This window comes from Haemaphysalis longicornis, unplaced genomic scaffold (genome assembly GCF_048455015.1).
Source record: "Haemaphysalis longicornis isolate Haplotype H1 unplaced genomic scaffold, Haemaphysalis longicornis Haplotype H1 scaffold_10, whole genome shotgun sequence".
Lineage (NCBI taxonomy): Eukaryota > Metazoa > Arthropoda > Arachnida > Ixodida > Ixodidae > Haemaphysalis > Haemaphysalis longicornis.
Window position 1 is genome coordinate 66,509,525 of NW_027526204.1, and position 24,004 is coordinate 66,533,528.

The 24,004-nt window shown below is 44.4% G+C and overlaps 1 protein-coding gene and 1 non-coding gene across 2 annotated transcripts; both read left to right on the plus strand.

Moving 5' to 3' along the window:
* On the plus strand, positions 1 to 23,567 carry LOC144158657 (uncharacterized). Its single transcript, XM_077689691.1, has 5 exons — positions 1 to 202; positions 13,436 to 13,574; positions 17,227 to 17,366; positions 20,395 to 20,497; positions 23,001 to 23,567. Exons 1-5 carry the CDS (start codon positions 139 to 141, stop codon positions 23,428 to 23,430), a joined length of 876 nt encoding a protein of 291 aa, XP_077545817.1. The 5' UTR covers positions 1 to 138; the 3' UTR covers positions 23,431 to 23,567.
* Positions 8,889 to 8,960, plus strand: Trnaa-ugc (transfer RNA alanine (anticodon UGC)). The gene has a single exon. It is a non-coding gene; the product is annotated as a tRNA-Ala (tRNA).
* Positions 23,568 to 24,004: the final 437 nt, after the last annotated feature.

Here is a 24,004-nt window from a genome sequence, read left to right on the forward strand (position 1 = left end):
AGCGCGCTACCTGGCAGTGTGCGTAAAATTTATACGACTACCTGGCGGACTTGCACGGATCTCGCCTCTCACTTGCGCAGCAGGCAGCCCCGCGGAAAAAGCTTATAGCTTCTAGGCTGTGTCGCCATCATTCCGAAAATGGTCAACAGGGGAATTACCGCCACCGCTGTGGCATTGGCACTTCTCGCTAGCGTGCAGGCCGGTAAGAAAATATATTTATTACCAGTTTGATACTATGGTTGCCGTCACATTTTTGAATGATTTATGCTGGGAACAGCGTTAGTTTTAACTAAGGTTGGGCAAAGGCACCACCTTCACAAAAGCAAGTAGTAGATCCTCTGGAATTTGTTCCCTGTGGGAAAGCAAAATGCGCATTCTGTTAGTGATTAATATTGGCGCAGCTCGCCAGCTGTGCGTTGTCGCGGTGGAGTTTGCTCCTCGTGTATCCCTCAAGAGGTACTCAGATGAGTGCGACAATATTATACCACGCTTTCGAGTTGCAAATCCCCCAAGTATAGGCCCGAACATTTGGGAGGCTTAGCCTAAGCGGTAAAATCTCTTGGGCTGGATTGGCATTCACTTTGGCAAAGGGCATTCCAGTGCATAACGCCATGCAAATACTTCTTTTAGCGTGAAAATGATTGTTGAAAATATTCTGCCGATTAGGCGGCTTTTGTCCGAAACGGCATTTTGTATTTTTAAATTAAAATTTATTTTATTTAGAAGAACATAATTCCGGACAACGAACGCAGTGCTCTGTCAAATGGTGCATTCTTTCCTGCTCGCGCAGTCTTTTTTTCTCTATAAACGCCAAGGAATACGTTCCTAAACTTGTCTTTTGAACCGGCATTGTATAAGACAAAAAAGGGGGGTGGCACAGCGAAATAGACGGGTATCAACGACTAACTGCGCTTGGCGTTGAGGACAATATATCGCCTGAACGAAATAGAAAATTAATAGTAAAAAAGTGTGCAGCATGTGAATATACACTTTTTCCTACGCTCCCAGCCATAGCCAGGCAGATCAGAATTGAAAAACAAAGTAAAAAATTACACTATCTTCCCGTGGGAAACCATGAGGAGGATGCGAAGCATCATGGGGGTTTCTTGTAGGTTCCATTGTGATGCCGTTATGTTGCTTCATTTATCTGAGCACGAAAGGGAAGGCAGCGTGAACCCACATGTAGAGATAGAGAAATGTAGAAAAATGTAGAGACAGCGAAGAGACCGCCACGCGCGTTACCTGATCGAACACCTCCTGGTTCTCGTCTTTCTTTATTGCGTGCTCACGCTCCTACCCCGCTGCCCGCCCTCTTCGTCCTCTTCTGTGGTTGAGCTGCAAGGCGCTACCCGCCACAGCTTTCCCGCTGGAAATTCAACATCCTTCTCTAAAGTTTTCAGTTCGTCGTTTCCGTTGACGTTCAGCTTCGCGTGCCTTCGTTGTATCAGTAGCTTCTTGACGTAGTTTGAATGAGTGAAGGAAATAAGGCACGTTCGTAGCACATGCTCCCATCTCGGTTTGTAGCGCAGTGGGAAGAGCGCCACGTACCTCCCGTTGCGACCAGAGAGTTTATCGAAACTGGGCGCCACCTAACTATTTCTTTTTATAGTGGACTGCCCTGACATCAGCCCAAACGCTGACGTGGCTGAAGAGGCGCGCATGCGCGGTAGAGTGCGGACGGCGGAAAACGACAAGGGAGGGAGGGACACAGCCCCGAGCATGAGATGCTTCGCATCTAGAAGTCACGGTTGATGTTGTTCGGTAGTATGCGATACGCGAAACGTGTCATGCGGAGGTGTTTAAACAAAATCCTCGTAGTCAGTAGAAACAACAGTGTGCTGTTGAAGTTGCACCAAAACAGCCCAAATTTGCTCTGTTCAGTAAGCGGGTAGGGAAGCGGCTGGGAAGCGGGCAACCTAAGTTCGAAAGATTGGGTCTCTGTTTTACTTTGCTGTAGCAACCATCGACGTGTAGCTATGTAGTAACCGTGGAACAATTCACTTCTAAATACCGGAAATCTCGTATACTCACTGGTAACCTTAGTCTTACGTAGCGGCCGAACAAATGAGCTGGACCATATATTAGATGAGGTTAAAGATTTGCATCTACTCTCCATTCGCATTAACTTCGTGTTGTCGAATAAAACTACGAATACCTGCAAGGCAGACTGCTGATGTCACTACCTGACGTTCGTGCGGGTCTGCCTTTGCTTAATGTAAGCTCATGGATGCAAGCTGCGCTATTTGGCCCTCGTATAAAAAGTAGCGGCAGCAGCGAACACGCCGGTGCACTCTGTTGACTACTCGCCCCAGGTTAAAAAGAGGGCAGGTTAAAAAGGACATCAAGAGAAAAGCCAACTGATTCAATGTGAAAGAACTAGATTTCGAAACAAATTTAGCTCTATGCCAGCCACAAAATAAGTTTGGTAACTTAGAAACTGCACGAAATATAAGACAAATCATATCCCGCGGTGCAGTGACGTCATATGCGCCAGCAATAAGACATAGTGAAGAGCTTATTAACCGAACGTCAGCATTCTAGTTATATGATCGTATCAAAGTAGAGGCCCTAGTGCAATGCCCCAGTCATGTCTTTTTGGCGGCGGCTTGTGTCGGCTGCCTCTGTGACGCCGTTAAGGAATTGTTGGAAAGTGGCTGTGAAGCCGCCGCTGCTGCATCTGTTTTCCCTAATATATCCTGTATTTCTATGAAGTGTGCGATAAAATTGTTACAACTGTAGTCACAACAAATCTATCAGTTTTTAATCAACCAAAGTTGTGTTTTTTTTAAGGCCGCTTCAGTTCCAGCCGCATAGGAAATAGATAACACTTGACTGGAAACTCTCAACTACAATATATGGTGTTCCCCCTCTGACCGCTTGCGCGCTTTTACCCCCAGGACAGGAAGTGAAACCGGAGTTAGCCAATGCGGTCACTGTTGATATCCAAGCCGTAAGAAAAAGGCAAACGTTCAATATTACGGCAACAATGCGGCTGACATTTTCTTTACAGAAAAGTCCAACTCATAAAACGTTCAGTTTATCTAGCTTGTGCGACAGGAAACTATGGAGTGAATCTAAATTTATAGAAAAAGACAGGGATGGTGTTGGCTGTTACCAATACTGGTGTAAACTACCATGGAGGGGACATTCCAAGGCTACTCTTCGGGAGCAATCCAAATTCAGCCTCCTGGACAAATCTGAATCGAGATTAGTCATTTCAGGTTACCGCCCTCCCTTGCCTCTTCTGTAGGTTTGTACATACCGGGAAGTATATCACAGTATATAAAGGCGGCTTCTTTATAATGCTGCAAGTAGTAATAAAATAAAGCCCAGAGAGCGTAATTAGGCCAATACCGTCCACCCCTACATATACACTTTTTTGGTGTGCGAAGGTGAACCATTATCCTCCTTCTCTGTAAAGTTTTTGTGTTTGCCTTTTGTACCAGGTTTATGGTAATCAGATTTTGAGGAAAACTCTACTCTCAGGAAAACTTTCTCGCTACCTCTGTCGGGACTTGTCTTTTTATACCTGATAGGATGTGGAAAGAGTCAAAACATTTAAGGTGACCCCACAATGTGCGGCAATTAATAACGTCAGCTCAACCGGCAACACGATTGCTAAGGTTAATGGGAGTTTTTGTTTTCAACAATGAAATTACCCCATACACTCCTATAACCAACGCTACTTCACAGGTAAGTGATATCAAATAAAATAAAACCTTCATTGTTTCTCTTCAAAAATACGGCGAGGAAAAGGAAAACATCTTCACATTTGCAGCTTCACAAAGCCCAATCCCTCCCTGTTTATTTTGTTCTGCAAGATTTTTAAATATACAATAATTTTCACGCGTTACCTGGAACACATATACATTTACACAAAGAAGTATTTACCAGCTTTAAAAAAATAATGCGGCATAAAGTTTTACTAAAGATAAGCCATGTTTCTCAAGCAATCCGTTTTTTTATTCATTGAGCAGAGCGACTCAGAGACCGACAAGTCTTACACATTTCTTTATCAAAGCTCGGGGGGAGTTTTAAGTACTGCAGCAAATTATCGGCGGTTGAAGTGGGAATTTTTCCAGGGAAATTCCCGCTCACCAGAACAAAGAGCGCACAACTACAAATGAGGGCGTAGCGTACGCACTTTCTTGTAATACGGCGATAAAGTGCGTTGAGCGAGGTACGCCCACCATTGTTCTGGGGTGCCAGCATTCCATCCTTCACCATTGTTCTATTCAATGGATGAGCGCAACGCAAAAAGACAACGTGGGCGTCACGTGCTATCAAACAGACTTTGCTTCTTCTCTTAGGCTTGCGATTATTATGTTCATTTCCCAGGCGGCAGTGAAACAACCACCGTTGGAACAGGAAATTTGGGCGTGTTGTTCTTTGGAAGAGCCTAGTGTTCTTGCCGGAGGCTGTCGAATACTCCACTAGTCACTCTTGCTACAGCAAAAAAACCCGCCGTGGAAGATGTCGAAGTGGTGAAACTTAGTTGAAGCTTGTTTTGTCATTTCGCGTTCAGCATTTATTCAAAAATGTGATTACACGGGGGTTGGGGGAGAGAGCTTGTCAAGTGGCGAAGTCGTCCAAGATAACAATTAGATCGCATATTGTAGAGTCTGAACCCGTATATGACTGCATTTAATCCTATTATTACTGTTATTTGTGAACACGCTGTAGTTTGGGAGATCTTATTCCGCTCTCTTATCCGGGGAGATAAGGGCATTTATTTGTATAAAAAATGGAGTAAAAGCTGATGGTATGGCATTTCCCCCTTGATCCGGGGGTTAGTCAACGAGTACTTCACTATTCTGGTCCCCTTCATTTCATTAACAGGCGTAGTATAATGTCTCAACCTTGGCCGTTTTCCTTCTTTTTTCCACGTTAAAAAGGAAAAAGCCGTAATTGAGAAACGCCAATAAAGAACTTGTAGGCCCTCTTAAAGGCTGAGGTCACTCCTTCACGAAACAGAGCGTGTTGGCTAGTGCCCAACCACTCCAAGAAAGAGGAGTTTCACAAAACTATAAGTTTACCCGCACTCCTCCTAACGCTATCTACTGGTTTGCTTGGAATACACGTTCTGTTCTCCTAAGAACTACGAAAATGACTACGCTCCTCGGCGTTACTGACAAGGGCACAGCGTCGGGCGTTTCGACGCTAACGGTCTGTTTCATGCCCCAGTTCCTCCGTTTTTTCAATGGCCGCCAATTTTTTTTACTGCAACGTCTTCGCCTACGTCAGTTGTACGCGTTTTCTTCTATCTTCAGTAAGGATGATTTGGTACCTTTACGGTAATTTAGCATACCACACGTCTAATTACTTCTGTATTTCTTCCGCCCGACATAAGGAAAAGGCCTTATAGGCTTTAGACGGCCAGGTATGTCAAATACCCAAAAAAAACTACTGATGTAGGCGGCACGTTTTAGGAAACCTGTGGACGACATGTTTCGACCCCTCAAACACAGTGTTATTAGTGGCTTGAAAGGAGCTGTGAACAGATTCAGGAGGCCATTTTTTTATACCATCAATTCGGCAACCTGACACCTTAACATTACCCAGTCATGATGCATGTTCTTTTATCTACGTCTCCTGTGCCCCGTATTTTCCTAAATTTCAATACAGAACTTTTATTTCGATTGAGGGTCTCTACTTCATTTACCTCCGGCCAGATGAATGACACACCGAAGGAATACATTGAAATTTTTTCTGGGCAGCGATGGCGAGCTCAAGCAAGGAAAACGCTATAATAGGATCCTCCCGAAAGCATTGCCTGGAAGTGCACAACACGGAATATTTAAAATACGCTTTAATTCCTCTCCCCATTTTCCGTATTCCGCCTCCACATGAGGTGTGTGGTAATGTATCGTGTATAAAGTTCGTCATACTCCCTGAAGTACTTTCGGACAGCGGACAATGTCTGTAATATATATATATATATATATTACTATATATAATTATATACTAAATATATATATATTATATATATATATATAGTAAGGAAATGAGGGGCTCGTTGAGGAAATACAGAAAGATAGGGCAGCAGTCTACAACGCCAAAGGAGGCATAGGGGTGTGGTTAGGCTCTTTTCTTTTTCACTACGGTTAATGAAGTAAACATTTTTTTAATATACAGAAGAAAGAAAGAAAGAAAGAAAAACACGCGCCCAGAGTGGGGACCGAACCCACACCTTTCGATTACATGTCGAATGCCTTACCAATTCGGCTATCTGGGTGACTGTGTTCTCCTTCACTTTCTAGGCTATTTATATTTACTAGAAGTGTATCTGACGCTTGAGGGTGGTAGCCAGCGCCACTCTGACTACACGGGGAGAAGGGGACCCTCTTTTCAGCCCCCGGGGCGTGACCAGAGCGTCTACAGCCTGTCATGAGCGGGTAACTGGCGGGAAGCCCTCTTATGCTACCTAGGCATCAAGGATGCCAGAACCGAGGCCCTCGCTAGGCTTTCGCAGAATGATATAGTAAGGAAATGAGGGGCTCGTTGAGGAAATACAGAACCATAGGGCAGCAGTCTACAACGCCAAAGGAGGCATAGGGGTGTGGTTAGGCTCTTTTCTTTTTCACTATGGTTAATGAAGTAAACATTTTTCTAATATACAGAAGAAAGAAAGAAAGAAAAACACGCGCCCAGAGTGGGGACCGAACCCACGCCTTTTGATTACATGTCGAATGCCTTACCAATTCGGCTATCTGGGCGACTGTGTTGTCCTTCACTTTCTAGGCTATTTATATTTACTAGAAGTGTATCTGGCGCTTGAGGGTGGTAGCCAGCGCCACTCTGACTACACGGGGAGAAGGGGACCTTCTTTTCAGCCCCCGGGCGTGACTCGAGCGTCTACAGCCTATCTTGAGTGGGTAACTGGAGGAAAGCCCTCTTATGCTACCTAGGCATCAAGGCTGCCAGAACCGAGGCCCTCGCTAGGCTTTCGCAGAATAATATAGTAACGAAATGAGGGGCTCGTTTAGGAAATACAGAAAGATAGGGCAGCAGTCTACAACGCCAAAGGAGGCATAGGGGTGTGGTTAGGCTCTTTTCTTTTTCACTACGGTTAATGAAGTAAACATTTTTTTTTATTATACAGAAGAAAGAAAGAAAGAAAAACACGCGCCCAGAGTGGGGACCGAACCCACGCCTTTCGATTACATGTCGAATGCCTTACCAATTCGGCTATCTGGGCGACTGTGTTCTCCTTCACTTTCTAGGCTATTTATATTGACTAGAAGTGTATCTGACGCTTTAGGGTGGTAGCCAGCGCAACTCTGACTACACGGGGAGAAGGGGACCTTCTTTTTAGCCCCCGGGGCGTGACTCGAGCGTCTACAGCCTGTCATGAGCGGGTAACTGGCGGGAAGCCCTCTTATGCTACCTAGGCATCAAGGCTGCCAGAGCCGAGACCCTCGCTAGGCTTTCGCAAAATAATATAGTAAGGAAATGAGGGGCTCGTTGAGGAAATACAGAAAGATAGGGCAGCAGTCTGCAACGCCAAAGGAGGCATAAGGGTGTGGTTAGGCTCTTTTCTTTTTCACTACGGTTAATGAAGTAAACTTTTTTTTTTAATATACAGAAGAAAGAAAGAAAGAAAAACACGCACCCAGAGTGGGGATCGAACCCACGCCTTTCGATTACATGTCGAATGCCTTACCAATTCGGCTATCTTGGCGACTGTGTTCTCCTTCACTTTCTAGGCTATTTATATTGACTAGAAGTGTATCTGACGCTTTAGAGTGGTAGCCAGCGCTACTCTGACTACACGGGGAGAAGGGGACCTTCTTTTTAGCCCCCGGGGCGTGACTCGAGCGTCTACAGCCTGTCATGAGCGGGTAACTGGCGGGAAGCCCTCTTATGCTACCTAGGCATCAAGGCTGCCAGAGCCGAGACCCTCGCTAGACTTTCGCAAAATAATATAGTAAGGAAAGGAGGGGCTCGTTGAGGAAATACAGAAAGATAGGGAAGCAGTCTACAACGCCAAAGGAGGCATAGGGGTGTGGTTAGGCTCTTTTCTTTTTCACTACGGTTAATGAAGTAAACATTTTTTTTTATTATACAGAAGAAAGAAAGAAAAAAAAACACGCGCCCAGAGTGGGGACCGAACCCACGCCTTTCGATTACATGTCGAATGCCCTACCAATTCGGCTATCTGGGCGACTGTGTTCTCCTTCACTTTCTAGGCTATTTATATTTACTAGAAGTGTATCTGACGCTTAAGGGTGGTAGCCAGCGCCACTCTGACTACACGGGGAGTAGGGGACCTCCTTTTTGAGCCCCCGGGGCGTGACTCGAGCGTCTGCAGCCTGTCATGAGCGGGAAACTGGCGGGAAGCCCTCTTATGCTACCTAGGCATCAAGGCTGTCAGAACCGAGACCCTCGCTACGCTTTTGCAGAGTAATATGGTAAGGAAATGAGAGGCTCGTGTGAGACTCTGGGAGAATGAGAGACTGAGAGAATGAGAGACTCTGGGCGCGGGTTTTTCTTTCCTTCTTTCTTCTGTACATAAAAAAATGTTTACTTCAATAACCGTAGTGAAAAAGAAAAGAGCCTAACCACACCCCTATGCCTCCTTTGGCGTTGTGGACTGCTGCCCTATCTTTCTGTATTTCATCAACGAGCCCCTCATTTCCTTACTATATTATTCTGCGAAAGCCTAGCGAGGGTCCGGCTCTGGCAGCCTTCATGCCTAGGTAGCATAAGAGGGCTTCCCGCCAGTTACCCGCTCATGACAGGCTGTAGACGCTCGAGTCACGCCCCGGGGGCTGAAAAGAAGGTCCCCTTCTCCCCGTGTAGTCAGAGTGGCGCTGGCTACCACCCTCAAGCGTCAGATACAGTTCTAGTAAATATAAATAGCCTAGAAAGTGAAGGAGAACACAGTGGCCCAGATAGCCGAATTGGTAAGGCATTCGACATGCAATCCAAAGGCGTGGGTTCGGTCCCCACTCTGGGCGCGTGTTTTTCTTTCTTTCTTTCTTCTGTATATTAAAAAAATGTTTACTTCATTAACCGTAGTGAAAAAGAAAAGAGCCTAACCACACCCCTATGCCTCCTTTGGCGTTGTAGACTGCTGCCCTATCTTTCTGTATTTCCTCAACGAGCCCCTCATTTCCTTACTATATTATTCTGCGAAAGCCTAGCGAGGGTCTCGGTTCTGACAGCCTTGATGCCTAGGTAGCATAAGAGGGCTTCCCGCCAGTTACCCGTTCATGACAGGCTGTGAACGCTCGAGTCACGCCCCGGGGGCTGAAAAGAAGGGCCCCTTCTCCCCGTGTACCTCAGTGGCGCTGGCTACCACCCTCAAGCGTCAGATACACTTCTAGTAAATATAAATAGCCTAGAAAGTGAAGGAGAACACAGTCGCCCAGATAGCCGAATTGGTAAGGCATTCGGCATGTAATCGAAAGGCGTGGGCTCGGTCCCCACTCTGGGCGCGTGTTTTTCTTTCCTTCTTTCTTCTGTATGTTAAAAAAATGTTTACTTCATTAACCGTAGTGAAAAAGAAAAGAACCTAACCACACCCCTATGCCTCCTTTGGCGTGTTAGACTGCTGCCCTATCTTTCTGTATATATATATATATATATATATATATATATATTGAGAGACAGAGCTCCGAGATGCTGTAGGGCCACTTTTAATTAGGCTCCCTAGCGCAGGCCACCGAAAGACGGAACTGTCCGGGGATGATGGTGGTTATACTCAGATGACAGTGGCGATGGGTTTGGATGGGTAGAAGGAAGAGAGGGATTTACCCGCCGTGTTCCACACTGGATATACCAATGGTCATGTCGCTTCCACGCATAAATATCACAACAGTACACCCCCAATGCCCAGAATATATATATATATATATATATATATATATATATATATATACCGAAAGACCGAAAGATAGCTCGGTAGTCTACAACACGGGTGTTATGGTTGTTAGGGTCTTTCTTACTACAGTTAGTGAAGTTAAAATTTTTTAAATATACATAAGAAAGAAAGAAAGGAAAACACGCGCCCAGAGCGGGTGCGACACCAACGCCTTTCGATTTGATCTCGAATGCCTTACCAATTTGTATTGATAACGTGTCAGTCAATTTCTTTGAATATATATATATATATATATATATGTATATATATATATATATATATATATATATATATATATATATATATACACACTAAAAAATTTACTGCCATGCAATGCAGAAGCTCAACGATTACTGCAAAAAAGCTACAGGGGAGTGGTGGTACAGGGGAGTGGTGGTAAAACATGCGAGAGACACATCTGCCCCTACCGTAGCCAAATTAAAAACGGGGATGCAGGGTAGTCTATACGCGTCCGATTGCAGACAACTTTCGACCTTATTTTGAAAAACTCAGTATAAACTTCCCACGATGCACACTGAAACAAGTAGTAGAATCACAGCGTAATGCTTCGTCGACTTTGTGAAGCAGAAAAAGTGTTGTCCTATTCTCTGTGAAATAAGACTTGCGCAATTCAGGTTTCCAAAAGGGTGAGGATGACTCTCAGGGTGCGACAGGGTACGAAATGCGGTTAGTGTAAGAGAACGTGGGGGCCCTGCTCAGGAGGTTACGACAAGGTTAACTTCGATATGAGGGGATGGTTAAAGTTGAATTGTCAAAGTAGGCACGCAAACCTAAAGAGGTTTGATGACGCACGTAGTCACACAAAAACAATTGCCTCAGAGCAGCCATTCTTCTGAATCCAAAATGATTTAAATAGTAGCGCGTGAAAAAAGAACCGACCTTTTTACGGTGGAGAAACAGAAATTGCGGTTTAGCACCCTACACACCGGTGTTAACATTGTGAACTAAATTACGAACTAATTTATAGAGAACTATCTCTTGATGACCCTTAAGGAAAACTTGGCTCAATGATAGAGTCGCCTCAGCGGCTGGCTGTCCATCTACACTGTGGCGAAAGTTTTGATAACATAAGTGTTAGAGACGCGTTCTGTAACTACACTCCTTCTCTAGAAGCTGGTGTATTGACGGTATTTCCGAATTCTGCCGTGTTTACAACTTCGCTGTGAACTATTTATTCCCGGCAAGCAAATAAATCAGGCGAAATTGTACGGTTGTCTAACCCGCTGCTTGTCATGTCTATGTTTACATAAAAAATGTTTTGATAAAACAAAAGTTACAGCGTGTTCCAGACTATTAGACAAGCTGTAGTTCCCCATCTGAGGAAAACAGACTGGAATTAATCAACCGTTATAGCATCACTGTTAACCGATGATGCAAATACGTGGAACTTAAAGATGTAGATGTCTTATCGGCGACTTGTCACGTAATTGTTTTTGAGAAAGCTTTATAAGCAGGACTTCGAGCCGCTTTCCGCTGAGTATTTGTGATAATGTTAGCTTTGCTCAAGGTGTCTTTGCGAGCGCTCACGAAAATATCCGGAAACCCAGCCATACAAAGCTTGACTGTAAACGCAATGGCTCATTACCAGAAACATTCCTGATGAAAGGAGCCTCGGGTATTACAGCTCACCAAACGCATGCAGAAAAAAAAATAATATTTACACGCGCCTATCCGATGTATTGCGGACAAATAGTTCCCCTTTTTATCACATAAATGCAAGAGAGTTCATCAAACTGCGAATATTTGTACGACTTTACTTCACAACTTTTCCATGAATACGGGTGTGTTTTGAAATTTTTCTTTCTTTAGCGCAGTAGTAACCAGTGTGACTCATTATTACACCGCTTGTTATGTACACATACTTAACCTGACAATAATGCTTTTTTTTCAAATAGAAATCACACATCTATTAGAATGCCTACATAATGGCACCGATAAATAATTTCACGCAAATTTCGGTGGTGCAATCACGACTCTATATGCTCATTATTCCAGCCGTATTTTAAGTCTCTGATAAAGTTTCAGGAGCGAGAGTAGCGTGTCAGGGAACAAAGGGGTGGTAGAACACGTGAGTAGAAATTAAAAAGAAATGGCTGTAGGCAGGACATGTAATGCGAAGGCCAGATAACCGTTGGTCATTGAGGGTAACAGAGTGGATACCTTGACAAGGCAAACGTGGCAGGGGGCGGCAGAAAGTTAGATGGGCCGATGAGATCAAGAAGTTTGCGAGGATAATTTGGTCACAGTTAGCACATGACCAGAATGATTGTAGAGCTTTGCCGTGCAGGGGACGTAGACAGGCTGGTGACGATGACCAAGTTTTTAAAGCAGCACTTTAGGCAATTTAAACTGGTTTCACAGCCACATAGTTGTTTTATTTTTTACCTTTTGTCACACCGTCAGTCAAATTTTATGGAGAAAGTCTTATACGCCACATGCGGAGGTACCCTGAAGCGCCATTGAATTAATTATATCGAAAGCCGACCCTGCATGTGGAAGAAGAAAATTAACAAATATACCAGGTCACAATAAGAGCCCTGGCAGCATGAAGGAACCAGACTTGTTGTGCATGTATAATCACTATTCACCGGTGAGTCTCAGACGCATGCTCTCTCGGCTGATGGCATGCGCGCATTTATCTCACCCCTGAAAAGCTGCTAGAACGACAATTTTACTGTGTCTTCCTTACGGTACGGTGTCTTACGGTGTCTTCCTTACAGTAGGCCAGGCACACATCCCCGATTTGACTTCGACCGCCCCAAAGACCGTTAGCAGTGTAATAATGTTAAGGCTTTCACCTTCGGGTTTCTTGGCTATAGCTAAACACTCCCGAACATTTAAACACGAAAGTCTGTCGTGGGCTACTTAAAACGGAAAATTTGTTCTGTCTGTCTGCCTGTCCCTAATTATACTTCCCGGCCAAAGGTTAAACAATTGCGATACGAAACGTTTGTATATGCAAAACCTTTCCAAGCCACTACATCTTGTACCATACTTCATAGCTAACAACACTTTTGTTCGAAACAAAAATAGTGGGCATATTGAGCAAAAAGGTACATGTCTCATACTGCAGGGGTTCTTATAACTGAAAATGGATGTACAAAGTTAAATTTGAGGTGGGAAATGAAAGTCCGCGTTTGAATCAACATTTCGAGCCAAAAATACAAAAAGCGCTCGCTCCAGAGCCTATACGTCATGGTGCCGTTCTGGGGCCAACCGTAATGAAGGATCCTAATAGATGGTGCACGAGCATTGGAACGCAAGAAAACTGAATTGGCGCGCGCAAACCTCTCCGTTTCTATCATGGAAAGCGCGAGACGAGAGAGGATGAGCGTGAGATATGGGCGGGGGAGAGGAGAGCGCAGTTACGTGGCAGGGGCGGCTGTAAGGAGGTATGCCTTTTCTGCATTTGTCGCGAAGTGACCAGAACGCGGCTAATTTTTCTAAACGTAAGAGCTTATTTTATGTAATCGTGTTCTGTAAAAGTGTGCCTAAACACTGCTACAGGCATTTGTAAATTGGAAATATCGGCTTCTTTGTTGGTTGCAGCTGTCTTTGAAACTACAGGGAAATGCCAACCTCAAAAGGGCATCGCATGTTACTGGGAAGAAGCTGAAGAGTACGGTGTTGACGTCTTGATTCCCGGGCGTCAAAATGAGACGGAGTACCTCAAACATGTATGCGTCAGGTAAGTTCTCACAGTTTAAATGACTCCTATGTTTCTCGTGGTGCTTTCTGGTGCAATGCATCCTGATTGAGTTTTATTTGTAGCTAAGAAAAGATCGCATGGTTTTTAAGACATCTGATGTGAACCTTTTTTGCGAAAAATGAGATACTCAACATTATTCGCTTGGACGTTTCAGTCCGCACCCTTCACTTGGGATGATTAATTTTGCCGTACCTTCACGAGCATTGATGCATACTTAGCCCACCATGCTTGGATCTGCAGTGGCGTAGGAATCTACGAAAAGCACATCGAGACTTTCCGATGGGACCTTCGCGTGCGGGTCCGTAGTGCTGATACATGTTGTCTCACGTTTGCACGTTTGGAAGTCATTGCTTGTGTCTTGTTGTTGTGGTAATAAGTTTTATAACGGGGAGTTTAAAAAGTTGTGCTTACAAAGCCTAATGCGTTTATTTATAACAGTTCCTTTATTCTTTGTTACGAAATTAGTGGTCGCAATAAGCGTGTAGATCCCAACACTGGCAGGAGTAAAACAATTTGAACGTGGGTTAACGATTGACTTTCGCCCCTGTGTCCAGGTAATGTGGGCACGTATACTGCATCCCACTAATGACGGTGTGATTTTTATTTAAAAATGTCTGGTCTCCTACCTATCGCATGGCCAATAAAGTTATATTCCATGTTTAGTGCAGTCCATTTGTTTTGTGTGCACATGTTTGCTGAGGAATCCCATCTCTCAAGTTGGGCCTGCGTGAAAAGAAAGAAAACCAACCTATGGCTTCTCCTAACGCTCACGAAGAGAGCAGTTTGAAAGTGCCCTTTGAAATGCTGTAATCGGGTGACCACTTTGGAGTGTTCTGGAGCACTGTGAAAACCTGCTGCGAGTTCAGGTGTCGAAGTAGAGTGCTCGAAGTATGTTCGGGTGCTTATCTCAGAGCGTCGTCCTTCGACTCGGAGTGCCTCAGACTGCTCTGACTCGGAAGTGAAGCGCCGCCGAGATCAGGAGGCTAGCGGTCACGTGACAGCGGCCACCGCAGTTATCACCCGCATTGTACCGAATTGGACCATTCCTGCAACTTTTCTTTCGCCGCAGCAAGGCCTAGCAAAATGTTTGTCGTCGAAGTGTTCAGTCGGTTGCCGTATTTTTGCTTTTCATGTGAAAACGCCCCGCGCACTGTACGGAAACACTGACGCGGCCGCAGGTGTCACTCGAGCGTCGCCGGCGGTGGAAGCAACATGGCGGCTGCCGACAAGCGCGCGAAGATAGCTCCAGCTTCCGCTTGTTACTGCTCTCCCAAATGACCATCAAGCCGCAAATGAAGTTCCACATGCGCGAAAGTAGCCGCTAATGTGGCTGAAAATGGCAGTCCAAATCGAAATATGGGCCGATTATGAAAGCGGCCATCAAATATCTGGCATGGCGGTAAGCCTGAAGATCTGTAGGACGCCCAATGCTCGTAACGAATTGCACATGCTTGAACATGGCGCCACCGGCTCACTCCGCCATATTGACGAAAGGAGAGGTTTTGTACTGCCGCGGGTGCCGGTAATGCAATGTAGTGGAGCCACGGTCACCTGCTGCTCCGAAATCGAGTAAGCGTTCGGTTCAGGAGCAGTGTCTCTCGCTCACATTGGGAGTGGCCTACGCGCTCTCAGCCAGTGGATCAAAGTGACGACCGGCATGCAGCAAAAGTAATTCGCTTGCCCACACTGAAATAACAGACTATGTCGTATTTTTTTTTATCACATACTGCGGACCAAGCATAGTCCATGCAGGAGAGGGCGATACAGTTCAAAATTCTTCTGCATACACTCATTACACTTCGCCCTGCCAGACACGGGGTTTGAGCAATTTGACAATTACTACTGTGACTTGAGACGTCTTAACACTACGTATGCATCAAACGTGGTCATTTCATAGGCATGCCAGACTGCCTTTTTTCATCAGGTACTTTCTTGTGCCGATGTTTAGCAACGGTTTAGCAATTAAAAACTGAGCCACCCCCTCCTCTTCTCTCTAATATACGGAAACTATAAATTTAATCGCTGCCCCACCAACGTTTCGTAGGGTACTGCCAAAATGAAATCTTTGATAAACAAAGTGCTGATATGTTTGCCCATTTCTCTTATTGTCAGCGTTTTAGTGCGCGGGCGTATGTGAGTAACTGGAAGCGCAAAAACAGAATTGAAGTTTAGCATCTCAAGGAAAACATGTTCATAATTTCTATGCGGCCTTTTGTGTTTTAGGGTGTATGAGTTTCAACACGTTTAAGGTATTGTTTCTTCTCCCTTTATCGTTGTGAGTTCTCTTTGCAAAGAATTGCAATGTTGCATAAAGGTTTGCCACACATATAAGGTCGTGTGTTTCTTATAAAGGTGGAGCCCATTATAAAAATTGCATATTTCACATTTCACAAAAAACGTGAGAATTAGCCCCGTAGTCGCGGTTAAAATGGTTTCAGTTTCATGAAAAACATACTCTTATGAACACAGTGTGGAAACGCTGTTAAGGAAGGCTAAAGGAACAACGCATATTTGAAATCCGGAAGGAGGGGAAAGAATAACGTGTTGACTCCCAGTCAATTTACTTCACCAAAGAATTCGTTCTCCCCTGATGCCTCCACGGGTAGGCGTGAATTCTTCGGAAACTCGCGAAGGTCAGTGCTTGAACAAATATGACTGGCTCTTGTGATCTGGTTTACGTAGCAAGGCCTCTCTGGGTTCTATAGAACTTTTGCAATCATACAAAGGCAAACATATCCACAATACGTGTGCCATGGTCACTACCTCATGGCAACATTGCCTTTGGTTTAAGAATTTTTGGTTTACCATAGACCGCATGGTCCTAAAAAAACCCGTTAGCTTATCTTCCATACCACTTCTTACTTCATACTAAAGCGCCCTGGCTCATTCTGGGAAAATATTACTCTTAGTCAATAGTATAGCGTAACTGCTTGATGTGCGCTTGTATCCTCAACATGCCTTTACAGTTAATGTACGGCCGTTTCTATCTATTACAGCACAGAAACCCACTTGCCTCTCTGTGAACGCTTGCTTAATATCACGCAATTACCAGCATTCTTTGCTCGCGTTGTTGTTTTGGTTGCTTTGTGCACCGTTGCCTTGTTGCAACTAACTGTGCAATGACGATTAGCTTATTACATGTATATCGGCAAACACAGGTATCGGTAATGTGTATGAAACGAACTGCATATCGTAACTTCTAGTGGGAATTTCTCTGAGTGTGGTTTAGTGTTTTTGTTTGTCATGTGTGGCAATTTTACATGTTCTAGACGAGATCCACTCTTGTTATAGCCTTCTTACGGCTGAAGTATGTACGGAAAAATATTCGGCGAAATAACAAACGCTTTCTTACCAAAAATAGCACCCACTTCGTATATCTCGATCTTCTTTGGTCTCAAGGACGTTGAGAGCGGGTTTCGTATTATAAACATGTCAGCAAGTTTGCAGAATTAAAGGCGACTTTTTTGAGGCCCTCATTTCACTTAAAACACCCTGCCCGCGCCAGACGTGGTAAGAACGAATGTTAGGAATAAGGTATGTTTTCACTAGAGCACTTGGGGCAGGTTTCGTCGAGGACAATGCTTTTATTAGCCGAAATGTATTCTGTATTTTTTCTCTAATTTGTCTGCAGTGAACAAGAGCTCCCTGCTACCGCCGTTTGCGAGGAGTTCTACGCCGGATGCGAAGAAGCTGAGAAGCTGAAATTCGAGCGGCAAGAAAAAGGCTACGCGCTGCTACAGGTTGCGGTAACGAATTCAGCAAAATGCAAAGGTGAAGCAAGTGCAACAGTATAGCTAACAAGGGCGATAACAAAAATTCGCGTCCGGTTGCTTGTCAACAAAACTATAGCGAAAAATACAGAAAAACACAAATAAGAATACCATGTACACTATATCAATACCAGCAGTGCCTTTATATCTACAAATAAAACATCAACAGCTCCGAATAAGAGATAAAAGCAGGTTTTCAAAAACCTGGTCAGTCAACTTTGAATGTCGAGACATTGTTAGTTCTCCTGTGGTATTCCTGTCTCACCCAGACTTTGCTTAGCCGGCAATAAACAAATAAACCGCAGCGGTAATCCTGAATTCATTTTTTCCCAGGAGGTAACTGGGATCGAAAATTATTGCCGATAATTTTAACACGATCCACTCTCAGTAATTCGAATTCATTGGATTTGATTTTTCGTGTATTTGGGAGGTATATGGAGGTCCCGGGAAAATTTTACGAGCAATTCAATGAAGGAACCGCCTCAGAAATTCGAAGCTAAAACGCATTAAATCGATTAATTGCAATTTATTTCGAACAAGAATCACCGAGGTGGCCGTAAGTTCTCTATAAAATTCAAAATTTTCGGCGCCATTGCTAGTGATTCAGCGCACAGGACACAAAGCCGCAGGCTAGTTGAGACTCGAGCGTACGTACGCATCTCTTTTTTTCGAGGTCCTCAGCCGTCTTTGTTGCGACATTGCCATGTGAGCAGTTTGACTGGTGGATGCTTCCGTTTCAATTCTGACGACAAGTGTCAAATCTCATGGCAACAGTTGTCGTATGTCCGACTTGGCGATGAAAGTCGTGATTGTGAACGAATTGAAGGAGGGAGACGTCTTGCGAACTGGTAACAATGCTCTTCATGTTCTTAGTGGCTAACTGGACTCCGGGTAATTGTAAGTCTTGACATTCCCAGTCACTTCGCATTATCGGGGGGTGTACTGTAATAAGCATGGTTTATTGATGCATAGTGTAGCTACAGTTCATTTTCTGGTAAGCCCAAGTCAGAATGGTTGTCGGCGTCGGCATCGGTGCACGACAGTCTCTTCCTGTCGACTTAGAACGTACTCAAATAATGCCAAAACATATTTTCAGGTACAGATAATTTGAGGGATCGTTTCGACCGTACAGAAAATATGTGCCGATATTTTTCAACATTTAAGGCAATTTACCTTGACGAGAACAATATTTGGACTATCTCAACCACGTCGCATAACAGCTGTCGCAAACAATCTTCCAGACACAGCCATCGTTCAAGAGTACCTGAACTTTGAAGCGCAACACTAGATAGGCTTTCCGTTTTGCAAGTAGCATTATGCGCATAACAGTGAACACTGCTGCTGCCTCTTGCAGTGTATATGAATATATGTTCCTGTGTGTATCGTTGGTGATTATTCCCGCTGCAATTATTTTAACGGTCATGATGGTGTGCGTTTTATACTCTTGCCCACTTGTGGAGTAAGACTGCATTTGTCCTAAGAAGTGACGGTCAATTACTAGAAATTAAATTTGCAGAAGCACGCAAGCATATGGCGTAATTTGCATTGTGGCCTGCCTTCTGAGGCCGTTATGTACCCTTGAACTAGATGCACACACGCACATACCACCAGCCTACAACCACAAATCTTTAGCCCGGTATCATAGTTCTGATTCTGGCTTAAATGGGGACATTCATAGTAAAATGTTGTAGTTGTCGCAAGAACGAAGGACAGTTGAGGTAAGTTCAAAAAAAGAGATTTCAAACAATGGTCTTTAGGGGTGACTGTTCCGGTTGAAACAATAAAGATAGCTACGGGTACGGCTTAACCTCTAATTTCTAATAATGCTCGGAAGGCTTGCGGGGTCAAAAACAATCCACCCGCACCCCAAAATTTACGTCGCCGCCCTTGAGTAGTCTTCGGTTTAAAACACCCACATTGAAAAACAGCCTTCGTCTTGAAGTGCACCTAAATAGGCTGATCAAATAATGAATGCCCAGCAAATCCATACTCTTACATGTGGCACCCAGGGCGCCCTCTTCACTCATGGGTTTCATTAGGTGCGAATCTTCAGATGATGCTGTGTTGGCCTTCTAGAAGGGTCGGTCTGTAAACAAAGTGTTCGAAGCAATGATCGCCAACGGTGCATGCTTCATAATGGAAACAACAAGCCAGTGCAGTGGTCACATGGAAACATCCTGTCATAGACCGCGGCTTACTACTGCAATCTCCAAAGAGCGATATTTTCCAAAATAGGGGCCGAGGGTTCTCAATGTCTATTTGTTGGCTCTCACGCGAGGACACCTCAGTGCGTACGCCTTTTTCTATAAAACTATTATTGGGCTTTTTTATATTACTTCAGCGATGGCTATCATGGCGCTAAATCACGCCCTGGATAACGAAAGTGGTGGCTTTGAGATTTTCCTAATGATCCTACACACTTAGGTCATCTTTTTCGGGGACCTCTCACCAACATGGCCATCGTATACCAGCTATTTACCTACCCTTTTGTGAATCGGTTGATCCCAAACTGTGCTGTATGAGTAAAATTGGACTTACGAAAATTAACAACGTCGTAGATAGCGGGACAGTAACTTTTTGGCTATGGGTCACGCCGATTACACCGATAAGTTGACGGCTAAGCGGAAAGAGAGTAGAAAAAAAGGCGTAAAATTCGGGAGTAAAGCCACGGCAAAAAACAAGAACAGTATTGTTTAGCAATGAAACTATTTTTTTTCAAGGTCCACATTTTGTCTAAATTAACGGCGACATGTAGCCGTCTAGTTTGTTATACAACCTTTCTGTTCGTGTTTGTAAACTTCGCGACGTTTCTTCTGCCATGAACGTTTTTTGTGTGGTGGAATGTACACGCACTGTGTGAAATGACAAGATCCTACAAGCAGTGATTGTTCGGGCATATGGTGAAGGCTTATTCTACTTGCAATTGTTTACTCTGGAACCTCCAGTGTTCTTGCCGATCTGTTTTGACGGCGAAAAACTGTCGTCCGTCTGAATACAAGCGAAATGTTCCTGTTTCTTTTTCATTTCAGGTGTGTCGCACCTTACTAAATGCATCAAAGAGGACGTCATGACGAACTGTCCAGTGCAATTTGAAAAGATTCCTACACATGAGCACGCACGTCAAAATCATGAGTAAGTAGGAACTGCTGTGTAAACGCCTCGCTGAAACTGTAAGGAGTATTTTCCAGACGCTTCCTGGTTTGTGGGCGAATTCTTGATCACTATCGTGCCTAGACGGCGCTTAGTGCGTGTATGTCTCGAAGTCAAAATGGCTAAATGCTTCCAGTGAACGCCCCTGTCTGTATTCTTCATATCACTGGAGGGTGCAAAAAATTCTAGGACCTCAACTGAAGATCCCCTCACCACACGCGAGGGAAACTTATGTCCAGGACAGCATTGTGAAAAAAGGAAACAAACACATAAGTATTGCGTTGTATGAACCCCGTTATTGTCCGAAAGCTATCGCCACTAAAATAACCACTAATCATTACCAAACATCCATGAGTTGGCCCAAGGGTTCTACACCATTATCTTTGACGTCAAATGTTCGCAAAACATGGGTTCTCTCGGGGTTAAAACTGCGGAATTTGAAATGATAAAGTAGCAAGAAACTTGCACTTTCGACGAAATTAACCGACATTCGAACATTCAACAAAATTAACCAACGTAAACCAAAGTCCAACAAAACGGTAACAACAATTACTGCCGATGAAATATTCACAATATACCCCCACTACATGAAAAACTGCCTGTAAGTCAAATAGCAGGTATAAAATACTAAATTCCCGCCAAGCACTTTGATTCCCGAAAGCAGACGTTAGTCAAGTCAGAATTCCTGCTCCCGTGTGGCTCTGGTGAACTGTAGGGACATACATACGGACAAAGCAGGCGACATAACTAAAATTGAAGATTGATTGATTGATTGATAGTAGGGTTTAACGCGCCGACGCAACGCAGGCGATGGGGCGCGCCGTAGCGGAGGGCTACGCATCAATTTTGACCACCTGGAGATCTTTAACGTGCGCCGAAATCTCGTAAACACGGGCGTTTTTGCTTTTTGCCTCAATCAGATAAGCGGCCGCCGGGGCCGGGGATCGAACCCGCGCTCTTGTGCTAAAATTGAAGAAGTGGCAAACTTGTTTTTACAGACTTTATGCCACAGCGTAATGTATTTTGTTGATAATGCACTGCCATTTGAGCACTTCCAGGGTTCCATGCACTGAATCGATTACCCAGTCAACCAGGTATTGCCATTCTGGGAGAAGTCGTAGTTGGTTACTGTGAATGGGGTTCTGTGAGCATTTTTCGGCTGTGTACCAATTTAGGGGTGAACTCCCGATACGTCTCATCTTCCACTTCTCTCCCTACACCCTCTCCAGACTGCCAGGTCTATGCGAATGAGGGCCTTGCTTTTCAAAAATTACAGCGCAGTGGTTTACTTCCCTACTTCTAAATATTGGTGTAATGAAGTGGGGCGACACTAAGTTTTAAAGAAATTGCTATTTTTAAGTAATAATTCCAAAAATAAACAGGCTGATTTTCAAGACAACACAATAAATAAAAGAACTGCTATAGTTTACAGCACCCTTCAGAGACGCATGAGCTGCGTTGTTGCCTTTTGTTATTGTTTCTGTTGTGCACCGCTGCTTCCCGCCGTGCATGCTTGGGGAGTACGAAGAATTGAAATTGCTCAAAACTATTTTTAAAAATGTTATTACCGTTGAGTAAAAATTTTTGCGAGAAATTGTGCCATTGCGAGACATTTTGTGGTGGCGCAGCTAACCTACGTTATTTTGTTTTTAGTTTTAGCTTGTACGGGACAGATAAGGTAAATAACTCAATGACAGTAGAGCATACGAAATAGGAAGGTTAATCAATTCGTTTTTCTTACACGAGACGGCGGTAGGTACTCAACAATTGCATTCTTTTTTTACGGCATATATACCTCAGGCCATCGCGAGCAGACATCAGTGCATAGTGCAGTGAACCAGGACCATAAAAGTATATAAAAATTCGCGTTTCAAGGCCTGTGGCCGTCAAAAGGTAATAAACGTGTCTAGGTTGACACTTTAGAAGGCGCCAACGTAAGGATGCGTGGAAACATAGGATACCTAACGCCAAGCCGGCGCCCTGGTGTCTGGGATGCATGAAATTCGAGGTTGATGGCGTAGAAAAGTGATATTTCTCGTTTAAAGGCAACTCCTGAAAATCTGTGTCATCACAGCTAAAGAATCGAGAAATATTTTGGAAGAATACAATCTTTTATTAGGGCCACTAATTTGCACCCATGGCTTCTTTGTCCGCAACTTGAAAACGAGGTTTCCTGCCGCAGTAAAAGTAGTAAAAGCTGACGTTCTCTGAGCGCTCTCATACAAAGAACAAGTGTTGTGAGATTTTGGACAAGCTAGTGCTTCGAGCAGCACTGCGGCTAGTTTTATCCGTAATGAGACAATAATGAAAACCCCACGGATAGTTGTTCTCACATGACGAAGCGAAGAAAATGCTTCACGTCGAGTGTGAATTTTTCGGCACTTTTTATCCCCTTATATACCACCTCAAGTCAATTCTCACTCCTGAAAAACGTCTGAACTACAGTTTACTGATCAAGAAAAACATTTTTCCTCTCTACCCGCAGAGCTGCAGTCAAGCTAACAAAGTGCTTGAATGATTCCCTGGCGGCGTGTGGACAAGAATATTCAAACTCTACGGAATACATTCAGTCTATCGCCAATGCTCTTACGTTGCTCTACTGGCACCACGAAACCACGCCGACTCCGATGCCGCCAACCAGCGAGCTCCCAAGCTCAACCTCTGTCACAACTGAGGCGCCTACCCACGAAACCTCTCCGACCAGCGAGCGAACAACTGAACACCCTCACCCGACAGAGCACACAACTGAAGAACCAGTCACGGCCACCACTCCGTCGATCAGCACAGAGCCCGCCACGACCAGTCCCACCGAAACGCCCAAACCGGCCACAACACCCAAGCCCAGTGGTGCAGCTACCAACGTTCCATTCGTCGGCACAATGGCGTTGGCGCTGGCGTTGGCACTGGCACACTAGCGCATGTGCCTGAGTGGGAGTAACTGCATGGCGTGGGTCAGAAGAGCAACCTGCGGCACTTTCGTGATATCTTTTCGAGTGGATAGAATGGTGATTCTGTCTTGCTAGGACTTTTTGGCTGGAGCAGCGAATGTGTGCTCATCATACCATAGCTCCTGCGGTTTAAGGTTATGCCATGATCTTGAAACAGCTGTAGCAGACGTGTTGGAACCGAAAGATAGAACATGAATAAGTACAAGTTCACAACGACCTTTTTTTTTCTTGAGCGTGTGGCAACCTGAAGAGGTGCCAGAGTAGGGGTAACACAATTCTGCTTAATGCTGGCGCTTGTTTAGACGGCTGTATTGTAGACGAATCCAGTGCCATAAGGTAAATGTGAAAGTCCTTACACCAAGATATTCCATATTGTGAAACGCGCCAACTTGTTGTCGGTAATATCGACTGTTCCGAATTTTCATGTTGGCATTAAGGCGTTCCTGTTCGTAGCGAGCAAGGTAAATATGGCAGCTGTGGAATTTCGATTGTCAAATGCTCGCTTTTTTGTTCCCCAAATAAATTATAGAACCTAAATAAA

Bases quoted from the DNA above. Each gene is read 5' to 3' on its own strand.
- LOC144158657 (XM_077689691.1), top strand. From the start codon at position 139: ATGGTCAACAGGGGAATTACCGCCACCGCTGTGGCATTGGCACTTCTC. The intron at 13,575-17,226 runs GTAAGTTCTCAC...ATTTGTCTGCAG, and splicing joins CTCAAACATGTATGCGTCAG to TGAACAAGAGCTCCCTGCTA. The intron at 20,498-23,000 runs GTAAGTAGGAAC...CTCTACCCGCAG, and splicing joins CACGCACGTCAAAATCATGA to AGCTGCAGTCAAGCTAACAA.